This window comes from Sinocyclocheilus grahami, unplaced genomic scaffold, assembly GCF_001515645.1.
Source record: "Sinocyclocheilus grahami isolate Dianchi unplaced genomic scaffold, SAMN03320097.WGS_v1.1 scaffold97.1, whole genome shotgun sequence".
Taxonomy (NCBI): domain Eukaryota; kingdom Metazoa; phylum Chordata; class Actinopteri; order Cypriniformes; family Cyprinidae; genus Sinocyclocheilus; species Sinocyclocheilus grahami.
In genome coordinates, this window is record NW_015505276.1 from 1756189 (window position 1) to 1774584 (window position 18396).

An 18396-nucleotide genomic window follows, 5' to 3' on the forward strand; every position below is an offset into this window, starting at 1 on the left:
CTACTTTAAAAAGAATACATCGATTAGCAATGGATTATAAATATACTTAATTATGAAAATACCAGAGATGGCTTGAATAACACAGATAAACTATTGTCGCAGTCAAGTGTTTATTGCCTTTGTTTTATAATTCAAAACGTTTATATGTTCTGATTACTCAGTTATAGCTATTATAGCAATGTCTTTGTCTATATAAGGGATTTCCTGGTGGGTCATGTGTTCCGCTAATTCTGTGACTGGATATGTGAATTTTCTGTGCGAGGGTGCCCTCTGGCATCCAATATGAATGAAACAGACATCATGTGTTCATAGTGCTAATGACCAATCTATAATTTTTTTGGGGAATTTTTATGTTTATTTTTTTATAAGTATCAGTTCAGGCATCGGAACCATTTTTAAAAGTATCGATTTGGCACCGGTATCGAAAAAAAAACCCTACTCTAGATCGACATTCGTCATAATTCCGTGCTGATGGGAGACATTTCAAAAATTTTACATACCTAAAGTTATCAAGACAATTGCGAAAGGTAATCAGTGGAAGTTTGATGTGTCAGAACTCATAAGTATTACAATGACAACTCTATACAAGCAACGTATCATAAAAGTTTCTTTTGTCACATACTTGTCTTTATTTTTCAGATTGCCTGCACAAAATTTCGCTGGCTTTTGCAGCAGATCGCACTATAAATAAATCGCATAGTTGCTTACTTTATGTCCTCCATGTTTACCTTCGTATAAGTGTGCTGTGCAAGTGTTGGCAAACACACTACAGTTTCCCTGCGGAATTGGGCTACTTTTTCCACTGTTGCCACGGGTTGTTTCGACTAGTTTTGAGAAGCAATTGGGCAGATTTTGTTGTGAAAACGTGTAAACCCTGTTCGCATTGTTCTTTTGCTCATGCAGGTCAGTTCAGAACAATGATCTGTTCACACTGGAAATCTGATATTGGCCACATTTAAAACAACAATGTGAATAGCTATACAAAAAAATCGGATCTGAGCAAAAATCGGAATTGAGCACTAAGGCTTTCAGTGTGAGCCTTAAAGACATGGTTGATACAACATTAGGTGCTTTATCTAATGCTTTTACATTTTAGTTTGTTGCTGTATGCAGGGTTGACATTGAAAAGTTAACTAGCTTTCTCTTTTTGTCACACAGGTAACAGTGAGAATGGGGCCCAGGAGTGAAGGGGTCATTACCCATTTAATTGAAGAGGTGTTTAGAACCCATATGGTTTGATTTGGTCTCATCAGACTGTGCTGGACAAAAGGGTCCTGTCAACCTGATATGCTGTTTGGACACAGTGCCTCATATTGTAGTGGATCAGCCAGCCCTTCCCTTGTGTTCCTAGACAGATGGTGGTTGAGTGACAGTTTTTTGAGGACAACAGTTATAAAAACAGAAGGAAAGATCTGTATAAAAACATATTTATTATCTATGTATTAGAACATGAGGTAAGAAGATTATAACTTATTTGCACAATTCAATATCAGTATCATGCTGAAATCATTTTTTACATATAACTTGTAGGAAACAATATAGATACAAGGCTGCTCTTCTCATTTGCTTGTCATGCCTCATATTGTCAGTATGTGGTTTAGAGTCTGAAAGATCTGTCATAGTGCTTTACATTTTTCAGTTTGACCCAATAAGCTTCATAAAAATAGTTACAATATATTCTGCCCTCATAAAAGAAAGACCCACATTTATTATTGAGGGTGCAACAAATTATATACATTGAGCCCCTCACTACAAGCTGCTCAAATGTGATGTTTTCTATATTTGACCACTTTTAACTAAACTTTAGCTCAGGGGTGTTGGGTATGGTACAAAAGTAGATATATTAACAATATAAACCATCACACTTAAACGTCCTCATACAGTCTTAAACAGTGTTTTGCTTTATTTTTAATGCCGAAGAACTTTCATACAACAACTACCTGCACTTTCATCAATGACTTAAGATATCTTTATACATCTCTTACCACATAATCAAGTACTTCATCAAAATCAAGATCTAATTTATATCTTATTAAAAATCACTAACTCTAACACTTCTCCTCTGGTTAGATCTTTAAATCCCTAGATCAAAATATCCAAAATATTTTATGGATGACAGTGATATAGTACAGTACTTGTTTGTGCTGAGAAGCAATAACAGTATTGCAGGAGAACCGATAATAGACCAACTATTATGGTAGCATGCATATATATGATCGCTCACATATGGGTCATTCCTGTTATGCAGCAATTCAAACTTTCAGAGATATAAGGCACTTAAACACTTTTAAAAAAGCTCATGTGCTACATTCTGTGTGCTCTGAGGTCAGTAACTTTATGTGAGAAATATAAGAATTTAAGTTATTTAAAAAGATACATCCAAACTTTGGCATGGCACAGTCATGCTTTTTGACGGCAACTTTTGAATGTTTACATGAGTGCAAGGTTTCACTGTTATGTTTGTAATTATCAAGCGATTATAATAAATTAAAATTTCAGTCTGTTCTTCACATAAAGCTACTGTATGACTTCGGATGAATTAAATAAGCTACATTTATGATACATCTATGGTGCTTTGCCATATTTGGAGCTGTAGCTCAGACATTCAATTCTTTGGGTTTCAAAACTTGAATTTAATATATCATCCCGTATATGATAGGGGCATGAAAATAAGAGGAAGTATAAGAGGAATGACCCTGGTGGTACTGATGGTGATAAGTTTATTGGTGCTTGTCAGGATCAGAACTTTAGCAAGTCCATCACAGCAATCAGTCTCGGGCATGAATAACTTTTGCTTTGAATCCGAGAGCTACAGGAACTGATTTCAGGATAAACCAGCGGGTTATCAACGTCACAGGTGTATACTTCACAATTGTGGTACTCAAAGACACATAAACAAGTTAAAGAGAGAAGAGTGACCACCTCGTCTATGAACAAAATGTGTTACAAACAATAACGGCAGCTCCTGCAGATCTGATCCTCCGTCTGTGATGATGCCTGGTCTCAGAAGTGTTATTTTTGTTAAATCCAATAACAAATAGATGTTCAAAAATATACTACAGAACAATTCAGATGGTCCAGACGGCATGTGGGCCTCATGTGTTTCTACAAGTTTCTCTCAATATATTTGGTCTTTTGTCCCTATATGATCAGAGGTGTAACACCGAGAAAAGTTATGACCTGTTTTACACCATGATCTGTTTAAATGTAACGTACAGCTGTACCCGTCATGCTCTGCCTTGAATCACTGGAGCCCATACACATTTGTGCCAATGCTGTAAGTCACAATCACTGCACTTGTACCCTCGCTTTCTCGCTGTATGCCTTTCAAGAGTTTTATACTGTGCTAAACCTTGCGGCAGTAGGTACTTTTTCTCATTCAGAACATCAGTGCTTCATTCGACTGGTTGTGGTTGCCAAAGAAAGGTCAAAGGAAAGTGAACAATGTTGAATGTAGCGTTGAGGGGAGAAGTCTGTTGTTACTGCCTCATAGCTGTCGAACCGTATGTCCTCACGACTCATGCCTACTGTACTATTCAAAAAATAAACCAAACTATAGTTCGTCCTTGTGCCTGTGACAGTTATTAAAGACTCCTCATATATATATATATATGGGGTGTAACGGTATGCGTATCGTGTACAGAACAGTTCACGGCCAAATTCCAAATGGAAGTGATCATTCCTATCCCCTTGGAGTGGGGAATTTGGAGTGAGCAGGGCATGTGCGTGCCATTATGTAGTCGTTTGGAATGCACTTGGCAAAGGGAGCGATGTAATTTCCAGCACGGTGTCCATCAGCAGATGTCACGGTTTTATTGTCATAATTGTCTTTTTATTGTTGTTAGCATAACTGTTGCAAATAAACATACATTTTATATTTTAAAAAGTTTTTAAAATGTGCTATATAATATATAAAAATTAATATATATACAACTTTTAAAAATATAAAATGTATATTTTTTTTTGCCGGTGTCCATCAGCGAATCTGCTGACGGACACCGTGCTACGTTGTTACGGGAACATCCCAGCTGAAGATAATGAGGAAATTACATCGCTCCCTTTGCCAAGTGCATTCCAAACGACTACATAATGGCACGCACGTGCCCTGCTCACTCCAAAGTCCCCACTCCAAAGGGATAGGAATGATCACTTCCATTTGGAATTTAACCTTGAACCGTTCGGTACACTATACGCGCACCGTTACACCTCTTATATATATATATATGCACACACACACACATGCATACACACACACTTGTTTTGCATTTTTCTAGTTTGTCTCAAACTTGTTGATGATGTTCTCCAGCATGTTTTGAGATGATCCAAAGAACAGCTTGAGGTTAAATGGAAGAAAATAAAATCATTTCTAAAACACGAGATCTCAGCCATTTGAACCTATATAATCTGAATGTGCTGCAGTTTACATTTGCTTTTTTATTTCAGAAAAGACAAGGATTTTCACATACATTAGCAGTTCTCCATAAATAAGAATAAACAGAAAAGCCAAAAACAAAAATAAAATTGCTGATCAGACACAAAATCTTCCGTTCCATTGAAGAATCACACAACAATCCCACCTTTCTCACACCATCCACAGTAGATGCCCTAATATATAAAACATGCAATTCATAGCAGTATCTAAACTAGCTGATATTGTATTTTCCATAACATTTTGAAAATCAGTGCTTATATATACTGCTCTAGTAAATTTTCAGTCCCTCAAGCAGAAACAAACCAAAAGATATATTTACAGAACCGGCAATTTAATATTTTCACTAGTATTCAGCAAGTCTATTTTTGATATTTAATAAGCAGTATTGCTCAGTATGTGGAAAAGGAAAAGCAAAAGCAGCAGGTGAAGACAAATAAACCCCCTTATATATCTATAACAGTCATTGGAATTTCTAGGAAAAGAACAAAAAAAGTACAGTAGAAGCAAATAATAGTACAAAAATCAAATGGAACAATAAAATATCACAAAGCAATTCCCTTTACTTACACCAGTGGAGTTACAGATATTCAGAACCGCATTGAGCACAAAACAGCAGGAAAAGGCACAGTTCCTGTGTCAGTGCCACTTGCATGAAAAATTGCACTATATATTGCATCTAATATACTGTACAGATCTCTGCAAAGACAGAGAATTCACAGAGGCATGACTAGAACTTTAGCAAAAGCACAGTGGTCTGTTTAATACGGAGCGACCACAGCATCAAGATCCCTGCAAAGAGGTTTCATCAGCTTTCTGAAATGAGTGATAGAGGCATGTGCCACAAAACATACATAACTGACAGAAAAAAAGGCTTCCCTATAGAACTGCATTTATAGAAATAATATCTACCAAATTACTCACTTTTTTACATTTTTCACATTCATTCAAATAAAAGATCTCATGTTTAAACAATCAGGCTTACACTTTCCCTCCAAAAAAGAAAAAAAAAAAGCACACTGTCATTTCGGTTGTGCCTGATTTGTTAACGAAGAACACCATTTAGAAAAGCGGTTAACTTTTGAAATACGTGAATCGGTGGATACAAATACCGTTAATTATATAGCTACAGAGTTAAGATCCTTATTCTAATCCTTTAAGAACATAACCAGCTCTATCCTCCGTGCCCTGTGGGTAAATGCATGTGCTCTGCCTCCGCATGCTGCTGCAATGACACAGACAGAACAGAAGAGGGCGACAGTGCACAGGCCACTGCAAGGCCCCTCTAGTAGTAGAGAGGAGCGGATCGGTCGTCCATGATGCTTGGCCTGAGGTAGACCTCCAGGGAACGGTCACTAGATGGAGAGGGGGTGGAGAACAAACACGGTCAGTACGCCCACAACACGGCCCGCGCTAGTGACCCACTGAACTCTATGACACATAAACAGCTCTACTCCACTTTGATTTGGGATACAGAAGAAAGGTACTGCTGAAAGGCATACAGTGATTCATTTGACATATACTTATGAACAGGTATCTGGAGAAGAGTCTATGAAGGGTGTTTGGAGCAGGCATGCAAATGGAACAAGACATAGTTACTTCTGTCAGCATTGATAGATGCATGCAAGAGTTAGATTCGGGGTTACCTCCAGCGCCAACACCATTTCCTGGCAACCTATGACCTCTCTGGCTGGTATGAACAACAGCTCACACACAAAAAGCCAAAGACCAACCAGAGAGGCAGGTGGCGGCATGAGACGAAACAGTTGTGAAGCTGTCCTACTGTCCGTTTAAGCCGCACAGCGAATGAGAGTCGAAAACGAAACCAAAATTAAAAGAATAAAAGAAAGGGCATGATTGGTTTGGCTGAGCAGCGATGGAGGCAGGTGACTTACGGAGGTCCTGCAACACTCAGAACCGGGACAATTCAGGACCCAAACTGGAAAGTAAAGAGAGTCCAGGGGTTTGTACCTGAGATCTCAGCTCAGACCGAGGTTATGCATGGCTACATTTCCACCGCATTCACATGACTGTTAGTGTTGCGTACAATGGCCGTACAGTAGGTTACTTGCTCTGTGACATGGTGCTTTTTTTTTTGGACTGCTCATGGATGACGTCACAGTCTTATGTTTGTAGATGAGTCAATAACACACTTCTAGAAATGGCATGGGTTCAAAATATAGTGCAAAATGAAAGGTCTGCCCATAGCAGTTTGGTTAGGAGGTCCAATTAGTAAAGAGATGTGTATGGAAAACAATGAACTGTTGAAGAGCACATTTCAATATCAAATCCTTCACAGTTCTTCATATAAGATGCATGCTTATAAAAAACTGACATGTCTTATACATCTCAAATAGATCAGATCTTAGAAGATAAGAAGAAAAAAGGCGAGCAGGCAAGCACAGACACCGAAAAACACACACGGTCACATATTCATACAGACATGACGTCATGAATCACAAGTACACAAACGTTATGCTAGATTAGAACGGTGTGCTCTTCAGGTTCGTGCAATGTTGGTTAATAGTTGGTCTCAAAAGATGACATTTTATTTGTGGACGACCCAGTTGAGCATATCTTGTTGGTATGTGGGTGCAAAGTGAAAAAGCCAAAAAAAAACTGAATAATATTAACCATTAATGGCCCAAAATTGCTCATGCCATATATATTTGGTTTATTTTAAATGTATAGATTTGATAAAATAATATATCAGTAAATAACATCATGAAATATGATGGATATCGCAATAAAGGTCTTTTCTGCTGAGTTAGCTGCACGGCACCCATTGAAGCTCAATGCAAATACTTGTAAATTCAAGATGACAAAGTTAAAAATCATCAGAAGCTCATTTGAATAAATGTTTTATTAATATATAGATATTTATTTATTCCTTTCGTAAAAAGTCACCATACATTCAAGGTCAATGTTCACTATGTTCCTCCTCAGCATGCATATTGTGATTGTTACACTGATTTCTTGTGCATTTTTCCTAGTTTGTCTTATTTTCCAAGAAAAAAAAAAGAAAGAAGAAGAAACAAAAGAACATCAACACAGCGAGGACTACACCACAGATCCAGAGGATCTGTCAGTCAACATCCTAAAACTGCATGAAAACATACTACAACGGGAATGTTTTAGAGACATGGGCTGGTGGCACTTCTGTATGGGCTCAGAATAGGCTAAAATTAATATATTCACATATGATATGATACATAAATGTGTAACCTGATTGATATTCACAAAATAAAATTCATATATTCACAAAGGCATAATTTAAATAGATAGTTCACTCAAAAATGAAAATTCTGTCATTGTTAACTCACCTTCATGTTGCTCAAACCCATAAGTTTTTTTTTGTTACCTGGAAGGACAGAAACCTCTCAGGATTCATTAAAATGATCTTAGAGGGTTAGTTCACCCAAAAATGAAAATTAGCTTGTGTTTTACTCACCCTCGAAGCATCCTAGGTGTACATGACTTTCTTTACTGCCGCGTATGACAGATAACGGAAGTGAGAGAAAAGTGTTTATTACGTTTGAAATATGGATATTTTTCTTACAAAAACTCATGGATTCACTATAGGGGGCCTTCATTCATCCCCCGGAGCCGTCTGCGTCATGTTTTATTATGAATGCGCAAGCTTTATTTGACGACTTGTGGACTGTTCAACTGCAACACCCGCTGACTGCAATGATAGAGTTTGAAATAGCCAGGACAATTTTTAATATAACTCTGACTGGATTCGTCTGAAAGAAGAAAGTCATATACACCTAGGATGCTTTGAGGGTAAGTAAAACACAAGCTAATTTTCATTTTTGGGTGAACTAACCCTTTAATGTGTGTTTCAAAGATAAACCAAAGCAAAGGATCTGGAACAACGTGAGGGTGAGTTAATGATGACAGTCATTTCATTTTTGAGTGAATGGTGCCTAAGGCCCTTTCACATTGCATTTCATTTCAGTGTTGTCCAATGCATTGATCTCCAACTCTCACTTGATTGACTAAAGAGGATGTACTTGGTGAAAAATAAATAAAAAATCTAATACATTTTGCCATTTCAATCACTATTTTACCAAAAAGTTAATTTTGGTATTTTTCGGCAAAATGTATTTTTGAATCAAAACCTCTCAAGCACTATTTTACCAAAAAAGTGAATTTTAGTATTTTTGCCAAAATTTATTTTTCGCTCAAAACCTCTCAGAAAATAATACATTCAATGTTATCCATCAGTTCACGAGTTTAAACATTTGTGAATACACCGTTCAAAGGAATATTTGAAACAAATTTTGTGAATTATGTCACACATTTGTAAAATCATACCGTCAAAATATTAATTTTGATACTATTCTGACCCCATACTTCAAGGTGTCTGAGACAGGATAACGGGATTTTTTTGGGGGGAAAAGGTTTCTGCTCAGAGCACTTTTCTTTCATGCATGTAGGGTGAGTGGACACGTGCTGGTCTGGACGAACAGCACAGTCCCACCCGAGGATTTTGAAGCTCATGCGACCTTCACTCCAGTTTCATAGGTCCACTCTCATTTGGCACTTATTTAATGAGGGAAAATTTTTATTTTCCTTCCAATCATTCCAATTTCGTGGGTGAATCGGAGGAAAATCTAAGCTTGTTGCGGCACAAAGCGACACAGCCTCTGGACCAGAGGAGCACCAGGTAATACATGAGGGATTCACAAAATGCAAATGCTCTTCAAAAACACAGAGAGAGAGAGAGAGAGAGTACACTCTGCACAGCTAAACCACAAAGAAGAACAAAAAAAACCAAAAAACATTCCTCATTTGGCATGAGGCTCCCATTACATCTGCTTAGAAAAACACTCAGCAAGAGCTTCGGAATGAGGAGAGCTGCTCCAAAAGACCAAATTAGCTTTTCTTTTGGCACTTTTACATGAGGATGTCATTTTAAAAAAACAACCATATAGCAAAACTTGTGCTCATGCATGAAAGACGGGAAGTGGTAAGCAGTCTCTTTGGAGTCCACAGCGATGTCATAGCGGCGTCACTACAGGCGAATCAGAGTCCGTAAAGCAGCGAGGCGAGCAGTTGGACTGCGTTCCGGTCGTTCTTCTCAGAGTTCCCCCCCGACCCACCACACGCGACCACCACTATCACCCCGGCAAGACGCAGGGAGGAAGAGAGGACAGAAAGGAGGGATGAGACTGGCCCCTTCCATTGGAGGAGGAGGTGTGTGGAGGCAGAGCTTAAAAGGGGAGGGGCTAAGGGAAGTAGGGGCGTGGCCCCTGTGCTATCCGGATCTGTGTCTGATAGTCTGTCTGTGTTCACACTGTCGAAATCAATTTGCCATCGGAACTGTGGAACAAAGAGAGAAGGAAGCTTGCCAGGTCGGACACATTCAGAGAGAAACGAAGAAAAGACAAGACAGCCACAAATGAGCAGGAGTGAAGGCTGTAAGGGGGCTTATTCCTCATCCTGTCTAACATCAAACTACACAGCTACTGAATGTGCCATGAGACATTAAAGTGCCCTTTTCAATTGACAACGATCAAATTGAAAAGACAGGATCAAAATTGGTAAAAGGTCAGGTAAAGATGTATCTTAAAGCTATCTAGAAATAATCCGGCTTAAATACAATCTACAATATAAATCTTTCGAGTTGTTCCTTAAATCAGGTTCACAGTAATGCACTTACAACTGACATTTACGAGGCAGGACATTACAGTTCACACATACTTTCACAAAAATATAGAAACATTACGTGATACAATCTCATAATAATTTTGTCGATGCAAAGTTATAGTAACACACTGCCGTTTAAAAATTTGGGGTCTGTTCTGATTTTTTAATCATAAAATGTTTTTGAAAGGTCTCTTATGCTCACCAGGGCTGCATTTATTTAAGCAAAAATACAGTACCAACAGGAATATTGTGAAATATTATTACAATTTTAAATAATTGTTTTCTATTTAAATATATTTCAGAATATAATTTATTCCCGTCTTGCAAAGCTGAATTTTCAGCAGCCATTATTCAAGTATCGTGTCACATGATCCTTCAGAAATCACTCTAAAAAAATTGCCAGCAAATCTGCATATTAATGAAAACGATAATATATATTACAGCATCTTTCATCAAAGAAGTTTAAAAAAATGCATTTATCTGAAATGGAAATCTTTATAAATTATTATTTGTAAAACATTTTTATAAAACATTATAAATCCCATTACAGTCACTTTTGATCAATTTAATGTGTACCTGCTGAATGATGGTATTCATTCCTTCAAAAAAACAAAAAAAAACTTATGAACATGAAAAAACAAACATTAAACCTAGTAAATTCCGCTACCTGAAAAGACTGTTGAATAGAGACAAATATGTCAACAGGAGTAACACGGATAATGCATTTGAAATAGTACTCTCACTGCAAAACCGAAGATGCACACAATTTCGCTTTAATTTAATTTATCTGCTTGAAAGAAAGCACAAGCTTCACATTTCTATGTTTAAACCCTTGTAATTAACACATTTTCATTGTAAGTGCATTACTGTACACAGTTTTTTATAAACTGACGGGTTGATATGAAGCTATTGTCTGCTCTCCATATATACTTTCAAATGTGCTGAACCTGAAACATTATTGTAAGTGAACTGCATCTCAACTAGAGGCTTCTAGAGACAATGAGTTCAAGGTACACAGACTATGAGCAGCTCTGATCCTGACCTTAATGGATCACACACACAATGAGCTTACAGTGTGGTCAACAACGATGCATCTCGCAATCCAACAGCTCATTCGCTCCACTCACGAAAACAGACAGACACACAACCTTCTCGTCAAACCATTTACAATTCTCTGATAAAACAGGGTTGGTCTCCCAACAAATATCAGCACTACATTGCACATTTAGCATAAGCAAGCAAGAGCTAAGAAAGGGAAAAAACACAGATATTAACTACTATTCACTAACAGAGGTATACTTAGCAGTACAGTTTTGGCATTTTGGGATAAATTCATAAAACTGATTCATTATTAAGTGTTGTCATTTCTGTTCATTAAGAGCCGATCTTACCTTGTGGCAAACTGACTGTCATAATCCTCTAGCGCTGGCTGGAATTCGTAAAAACAACATTTCAGTGCTGCTTAGAAGCTTATTTCCAGCTTAAGAGGGAAAATATCCAAGGGTGCACCAACACAGTGTATTAAAGGGACAGTTCATACAAAACACTAACCCTGTCACTATTTACTCACTCTCATATCGCTCCAAATGGAATAATGTTTGAAATGTTTCAATTCTATTTTCCTACAGTGACACCAGAATGTAATCAGGGGCTGATATGCTTTCAAAATAAACAAAGACCACCATTAAAGGGGGGCAGTTCAACTCTTTTGAAGCCATACAATAGTTTTGTGCATTGTTTTTAAATTACAAAACCATTAAAAAAATCCAATCCGGGCAGAAATCCACTCGTTTCTGCTAATTGATACGATGTTGCTTCTTGCACGTACCGCAAAAATGTAATAGTAAAATGTCCAGTGAGTGGTGCTACGTGCATTCAGTTTTATTTGAATCTGGCAATGCTTTTACTTGGTTGTTGTACATATCATGGCAATTGGGAAATTAAATGTACAATGAGTTTATGCTCGGTCTCGTTTGGAAAATAATGTACCACCTAAACCCTACTCTAAACCTAATTGATACTGTTAACAAAAAGCAAACATGGGGGTAAAAACACATTTGCTGGAGTAACATTGCCATTTTATCTTGCTTCTACAAGGCTTTGGACTCTTATTGTGACTCTTGTTTCACTGGACTCGTAACAAAACTATCCACATGGCAAGTGCACTGATGTACCAGGTGAGCTACCGAGCAAGTTTATTAGTCAGAAAAGCCATACATATGGAGCTGGTTATGTGATGCAAACATCAAAATGTATTAGTTTACAAATCATGAACTATAGTAAAAGTGTTTTAAGGTCATAAAGGAACTGCACAATAAGTCTATATTTATCAATAATCTGCCCCGGTAATCACAATTTATGGAAAAGGGAATACAAGCTGTTGGTGTTTTACTGCCACTAATGCTCATTTCAGCTAGAATCGGCAGTGAATAAATATTTGTATGATTTTTTTTTAAATTTTTTTTTGCCCCTGGGCAACAAGCTTTCACTGTAGTGAAAAAGTGAAGCTTCTGAAAACAGCTTTTGCGTTCCACAGAAGAAAGTCATATGCGTTTGAAACAACACGAAAGTGAGTAAATGATAACAGAAATTTCATTTTAGGCTGAACTATCCATTTAATACGAAAATCATGCATGTTAAGAGAAACCCCCATGCAGTAATCTTTACAGAGCAGATTAAAGAAGAGCTGACGCATAGATTAAGCTTTGAGCAGTTGAAAGAGAAAAAATCCCAAGAAAGGAGACATTAGTGAGAGATTCCTGTCTAATGCTAATATGTGTGTGTGTACCTGTGCGAAGCCTGCCATGCTGTAGGGACGTGGTCGAGTCTGTGTTAGGCTCTGTGCCAACAGTCGGGCAGTCAGACCATAGTCAGGCATAGGCAAGGACATGTCCTCTCTCTCCAGCAGGTTTCCTGTGCTGCTGCTCTTCCCATGGTGAAGACTACAGGATGAAGGGTCAGTCAATCAGTCATCTTTACACCTGCCATTAACATGTGTTTTGTATCTGGCTAGTTTTTCGCCGTATTGAATTTATTCCAATGCATCTCCAGTGTGATCAGATAGAGATGCAAATGCAAATATCTACTTCCACCCACTACTGCTCAAAAGCGGTGATCTGTAAGAATTTTTTTTCTTTCAATAATTCAGCAAGGATGCATTAAATTGATCATTACATTAATTTGTTAATAGTTATATTTCAAGTAAATGCTGCTGAACTTTCTATTCATCAAAGATTAAAATCAAAAAATAAAAAAAAAAATAAAAAAAAACATTAATAATGGCACATAATATTAAGCTGCATAACTCTTTTCAGCACTGGTAATAATAAGAAATGTTTTCTGAGCAACAAATCCGCATATTAGAATGATTTCTGAAAGGACCGTGTGACCGAAAACATTTTAAATGGTAATATTTCACAATATTACAGTTTTTACTGTATTTTTGATCAAATAAATGCAGCCTTTTCAAAACCATGTGTGTTTTGCATTTGAGGTTGTGTTAACTGAATCGGTTGTGTTAACAAAATGTTTTAAGTCATTTTATGTGTTTCCTTTTTTTATTGAATTATGAACTCCTCAATAAAGGATGTTAGAAGTGAAGAAACGGGAAGAAAAGAAATGAGCACTCCAACCATAATCCAGTGAAATAATTTGATTAATAACCAGATACTTTTGATTAAATCAAGTGATTTAATCTAAGCGCAAGAGCACAATATCTGCTGTCTTTCAAATCACCAGAGAAGAAAAAGAAAAGCCCAGAACCTGCGGCCCACACTTAGGCAAAGTGAAGTATATCATAATTTTCAGTATAACCTCATCATATATTCCTACATAGCTGATAACTAAAATGCATTTGCATTTTCACCTTCATCGGATGTGGTCAAAATCTGTCCACGAGTGATCCAATCATTGAAAATGCATGTTAATGCCAAGTGTAAAGAGTGTTTCAGGGTACTTACTTGACTCTTAACTTCTCGCTGTCACTGTCAGGCAGCACTCGAGTGTAGGAAAAAGGAAACCAGCCACGCCTGAAATGAAAAAGCATTTCTTTAGAAACTCCACATCCATGACAATGGTTAAAACCCAGTGTACGAAGAATACGCCAAAGTTTAATATCTCAGTTTATTTAGAAATACTCGTCTTCTAAATAGAAAATAGATTAAATGGGGAGCAAACAGAGTATCATTCCTCTCAGACTACTCTCCTGAGTAAAACACTCTCGTAATCAAATTTATCTCTGCTGAAATCGCTGTCTGGAGAGGACTCACTGTGCACATATTAACTATACTGTAAGTCTTTGTTTATTGCAAAAAAATTGTATGTATGCAAATTTACAAGTAGTTAAAGGGTGTAGGGAAATATGTCTCATGGGAGCTGGCAGGCGCTGCTAAGCTCTTTTGGTGCAGTTCTCATTTCCATGGAAACAGTGACTGATCCAAGTAGGCAGTCTCTCTAGGATTATGGGTAGTGTAGTGTAGGATTCAATGGGGTTGTCAGCTTGTTTCCATCAAAAATGTATTTAGTTTCAGATTTTTTTCCTCAGGAGAAATGAAAACGAAAAAAAAAAGAAAAGATAATTGTTCATATATAGTAAGAGTATAGAATTACATTTATATTAAACAAAAAGTAACGTAGATAGAATGAGAGAATTTGGTGCGATATGTTCATATTGAGTTCATATTAAATGTGACTATGATTTGGCATCTTAGCAAATATCAACACAGTTTGAGATCTCTTTTGAAACTCTAGAGGAGACACATGGGAGATTTCTATGGTTTTTATCTCAGGAGAATAATCTGAAATGGACAGGACAAGGGACCCAGAAATCCTAGCAATGGCATGGATTCATTAAAGACGTTCAGTACTCATTCATTTTCCTCTGATTTTCAAAATATTTTGCATTACTAAATAGATTTTCCCCCCAGTTCTGTAAGTAAGTTCTGTTGTTAATGTATACATCATTGAATGCTTACATCTTGTTTTTCTCATTCTCCCCATAGTGCCAGCCGTCCCGAGCCTCTGGCACCAGCAGGGTGATGATGTCTCCCTCAGTGAAGCTCAGAAGGGTGCTGTTGTCTCCGGCCGCGTGGGAGAAAATGGCCTGTACACGAGAACGTCCGTTCTTCTCCAGACCAGCCGCCATGGAACTTGACCTGGGCAGAGTCCGTGTCTCTCCTAGAGAAGATTCAAATAATAATAATAATAATAATAATATACAATAATAACAATAATAACTAAAACACTCGTTTACACTGAATTAACTAAATTAAATCAATTTTAACAATTAACTTACTGACTCTTAATTTATTTATACAATTTGCATGTCCCATGAGGTATTAAGATGAGCTGTCAAACATTTTGAACATATTTTAGCCATCCAACCTCAAATCTAACATCTAACCATTTTTTTCCCATTTTTCTTTTTCCATTTTGTTAAAGCTGCAGTAATTTTGCTGCGTTTTTGTCATTTAATTATTTTTCTTTTAACTTATTTTTTAACTATATTATCTATATAGTTTTTATCAATTTATATTTTGGTTTTAGTAATATTAGTATTTCAACTTTCAACTAAATGAAAACGATTGCCTTGGCAACTAACTTAAATAATAAATAAGTAATAATACATAATACTTTGGTTTTAGTGGTTTTAGTTTAGTGGTTTTAGTTTAGTTTTTAATTTAGTTAGCGATAATAACCCTGTTCTGGGGATGAAAAACGAAAGCCCAGAAGATCAAAAAGCACTTTATGGCTCAAAAACACCCATTTGCTCAAAGGTAATATGCAGAAGGGTTGGTCTCTCTTACCCACAGTGGTCTTGTTTTTAGCAGGCTGGGGCCTGCGGACGGGCAGGGTGTTAGAATAGACGTCGCTGACCTGTCTCTGGGGCTGGCTCTGTGTTTGAGACTGATTCTGTGGAGAGGGTGGTCTTCCCTGAGAGACCCCGCCCTCCGTCCAGTAGTCATCTCCATGGACCCCCGTTGTCCCGTTCACCAGGGACATGCCATCAGGACCCATTAGCCGCTGCAAGCATATAGATCACCAAATAAGCAATGCCAGACACACACAGAAGTCTGGATTTTTTTAGCCAGGGAATTTCGTTCAATTACTGACATTACAGTGTATGCGAGGGAGCTACTCCTGACAACAGGACAAATGGAAGAGTAGAAGAACATTCACTTTGACAGAAGAATAATTTCGTACTCACTCTCAGGCCATCCAAGGTATAGATGATTTTGTTTCTTCATCAGAACTGATTTGGAGAAATTTAGCATTACATCACTTGCTCACCGATGGATACTCTGCAGTGAATGGGTGCCGTCAGAATGAGAGTCCACACAGCTGATAAAAACATTACAATAATCCACAAGTAATCCACACAACCACCAGTAAGAATATCAATTAATGGCTTGTGAAGTGAAAAGCTGTTTGTAATGAACAAATTCATCATTAAGGCATTTTAACTTTAAAGTGTCACATAAAATACGAGTTCATAATCCATAATATTGCTTTCTCCAGTGAAAAAGTCCATCCACAGTTTGAATGTACTGATGGATTTCTTTCTTACAAACACGCAGCTTTTCACAAGATGTTAATTGATGGATTGGACTCTTGTTGGATTGTATTTGAGGATTACGGTGATGTTTTTATCAGCTGTTTGGACTCTTATTCTGACGGCACCCATTCACTGCAGAGTATCCACTGGTGAGCAAGTGATATTACGGCTAAATTTCTCCAAATCTGATTCAACATCATCTACATTTTGGATGACCTGAGGGTGAACAATTTTCAGCAGATTTTTCAGTTTTGGGTGAACTACTCCTTTAAGGAAGAAGCCCTTAAAAACAGATATTTTGAACAGAGGGCCAGTTTCTTACAAACACGCAGCTTTTCACAAGATGTTAATTGATGGATTGGACTCTTGTTGGATTGTATTTGAGGATTACTGTGATGTTTTTATCAGCTGTTTGGACTCTTATTCTGACGGCACCCATTCACTGCAGAGTATCCACTGGTGAGCAAGTGATATTACGGCTAAATTTCTCCAAATCTGATTCAACATCATCTACATTTTGGATGACCTGAGGGTGAACAATTTTCAGCAGATTTTTCAGTTTTGGGTGAACTACTCCTTTAAGGAAGAAGCCCTTAAAAACAGATATTTTGAACAGAGGGCCAAGATTGAGGGTTTATATGCGCAAACACCTTATTAACATTAGAACTGAACCTCAGGGAACATATTAAAATAATAAAAACATTCATGTCATGACCCCTTTAAACCAGCAGACGAGGTCAGACTTCTAAACAAGCTCTGTTATATACGAGTATCACTCCAGCAGCAGCGCCAATAGAGAGAGTGCATTATGGCTGTGGAGGCTCAGTTATTGTATTAACATTGTGTGAGCCTTCTGCTCTAGTGAGGGGCCACTCAACTAAAGCACTGCCTGCAGAAATGAGTTTTAAAGAGGTTGAAACATCCTACGCTCAGTTAAAGCTGCAGTATGCAAATGAACGTTTACTTTTTCACATTAAGACATGAGACGCTTGAAATGCTGTTTTGTATATTCTGATCAACAATAAATCCTTGTAAAACAGAAGGCAAATGTTCCCTACTAACCCCCTGATGGCCCAGGCCACTTCCCATGAAGGCAGCTAGTTCGGGGGGCACAGGCAGTGGTTGTGCTCCAGGAATGGGATCTGAGATGACCAGGTTTCCCTTGGAGGAGTGCAGAGGGCTGGAGAGAAGGGTGCCAGATCCAGAACTCATCTGCTGGGCGAGCAGCATGGCCCTGTCGGGCAGCTTGTTGGGGTCTGAACAGGCCTGCTGCCACACTGGGATCTTCTGGGTTAACAAGTCCTTACCCTACAAGCAAGGAAAAAGCACCAGAGATAGTTTAGGATGCATTGGAAAAGTTTTGACCATATATGGTGTGCTAAAATGTATCTGAGTGAGTGAATGAGGGAGAGAGAGAGAGAGAGAGAGATGCCAAATGTCCTCTGTGCATTTTACACCACTACACTTGCTCATTAAAAAAAATAAAAATACCATGGTAACTGTAGTTTCTGCCAAAACACCAGAGTTACTACAGTTATTGTTACTACTTCAAAATCGTGACTAGATTTTTACACTTTCAGAACACAATTTGAGTGGTTGCCAAGGTGTTTCAATATGGTTGGTTCAATATGAGTGGTTCTCAGTAGGTTGTTGTTCTGGGTTGTTGCTAGGGTATTCTAAGTGGTTTATAGTGTGTTTTTTTTAGTGACTTGCTAAGGTGTTTTGAATTTGTTGCTAGGGTGTTCTAGATGTTTTTTTG

General features: G+C 37.7%; 2 protein-coding genes across 7 annotated transcripts in view; one reads left to right on the forward strand and one right to left on the reverse strand.

The window, feature by feature from the left end:
* LOC107587956 (serine/threonine-protein kinase LMTK1-like) overlaps nt 1-3574 on the forward strand; it is a 55939-nt gene extending 52365 nt beyond the window's left edge. For both annotated transcript variants that reach the window (XM_016275935.1, XM_016275934.1), the window contains one exon: nt 1159-3574. In XM_016275935.1, the coding sequence (XP_016131421.1) occupies nt 1159-1187 (29 nt within the window). In that variant the 3' untranslated portion in view covers nt 1188-3574. The remainder of the gene's footprint in view (nt 1-1158) is intronic.
* The window catches only part of LOC107587957 (brain-specific angiogenesis inhibitor 1-associated protein 2-like), a 45649-nt gene extending 27662 nt beyond the window's left edge, over nt 1-17987 (reverse strand). Inside the window, exons 1-7 of one of the 5 annotated variants that reach the window (XM_016275936.1) lie at nt 17700-17986; nt 15889-16105; nt 15058-15259; nt 14044-14112; nt 12873-13026; nt 11476-11513; nt 4978-5784 (exon numbers count right to left, since the gene is read on the reverse strand). In XM_016275936.1, the coding sequence (XP_016131422.1) occupies nt 5715-5784; nt 11476-11513; nt 12873-13026; nt 14044-14112; nt 15058-15259; nt 15889-16105; nt 17700-17867 (918 nt within the window). In that variant the 5' untranslated portion in view covers nt 17868-17986 and the 3' untranslated portion in view covers nt 4978-5714. Of the gene's footprint in view, nt 1-4977; nt 5785-8542; nt 9758-11475; nt 11514-12872; nt 13027-14043; nt 14113-15057; nt 15260-15888; nt 16106-17699 lie in introns of those variants that run through there. The other 4 variants (XM_016275939.1, XM_016275937.1, XM_016275940.1 and 1 more) reach the window with 4 other exon arrangements.
* Nucleotides 17988-18396: the final 409 nt, after the last annotated feature.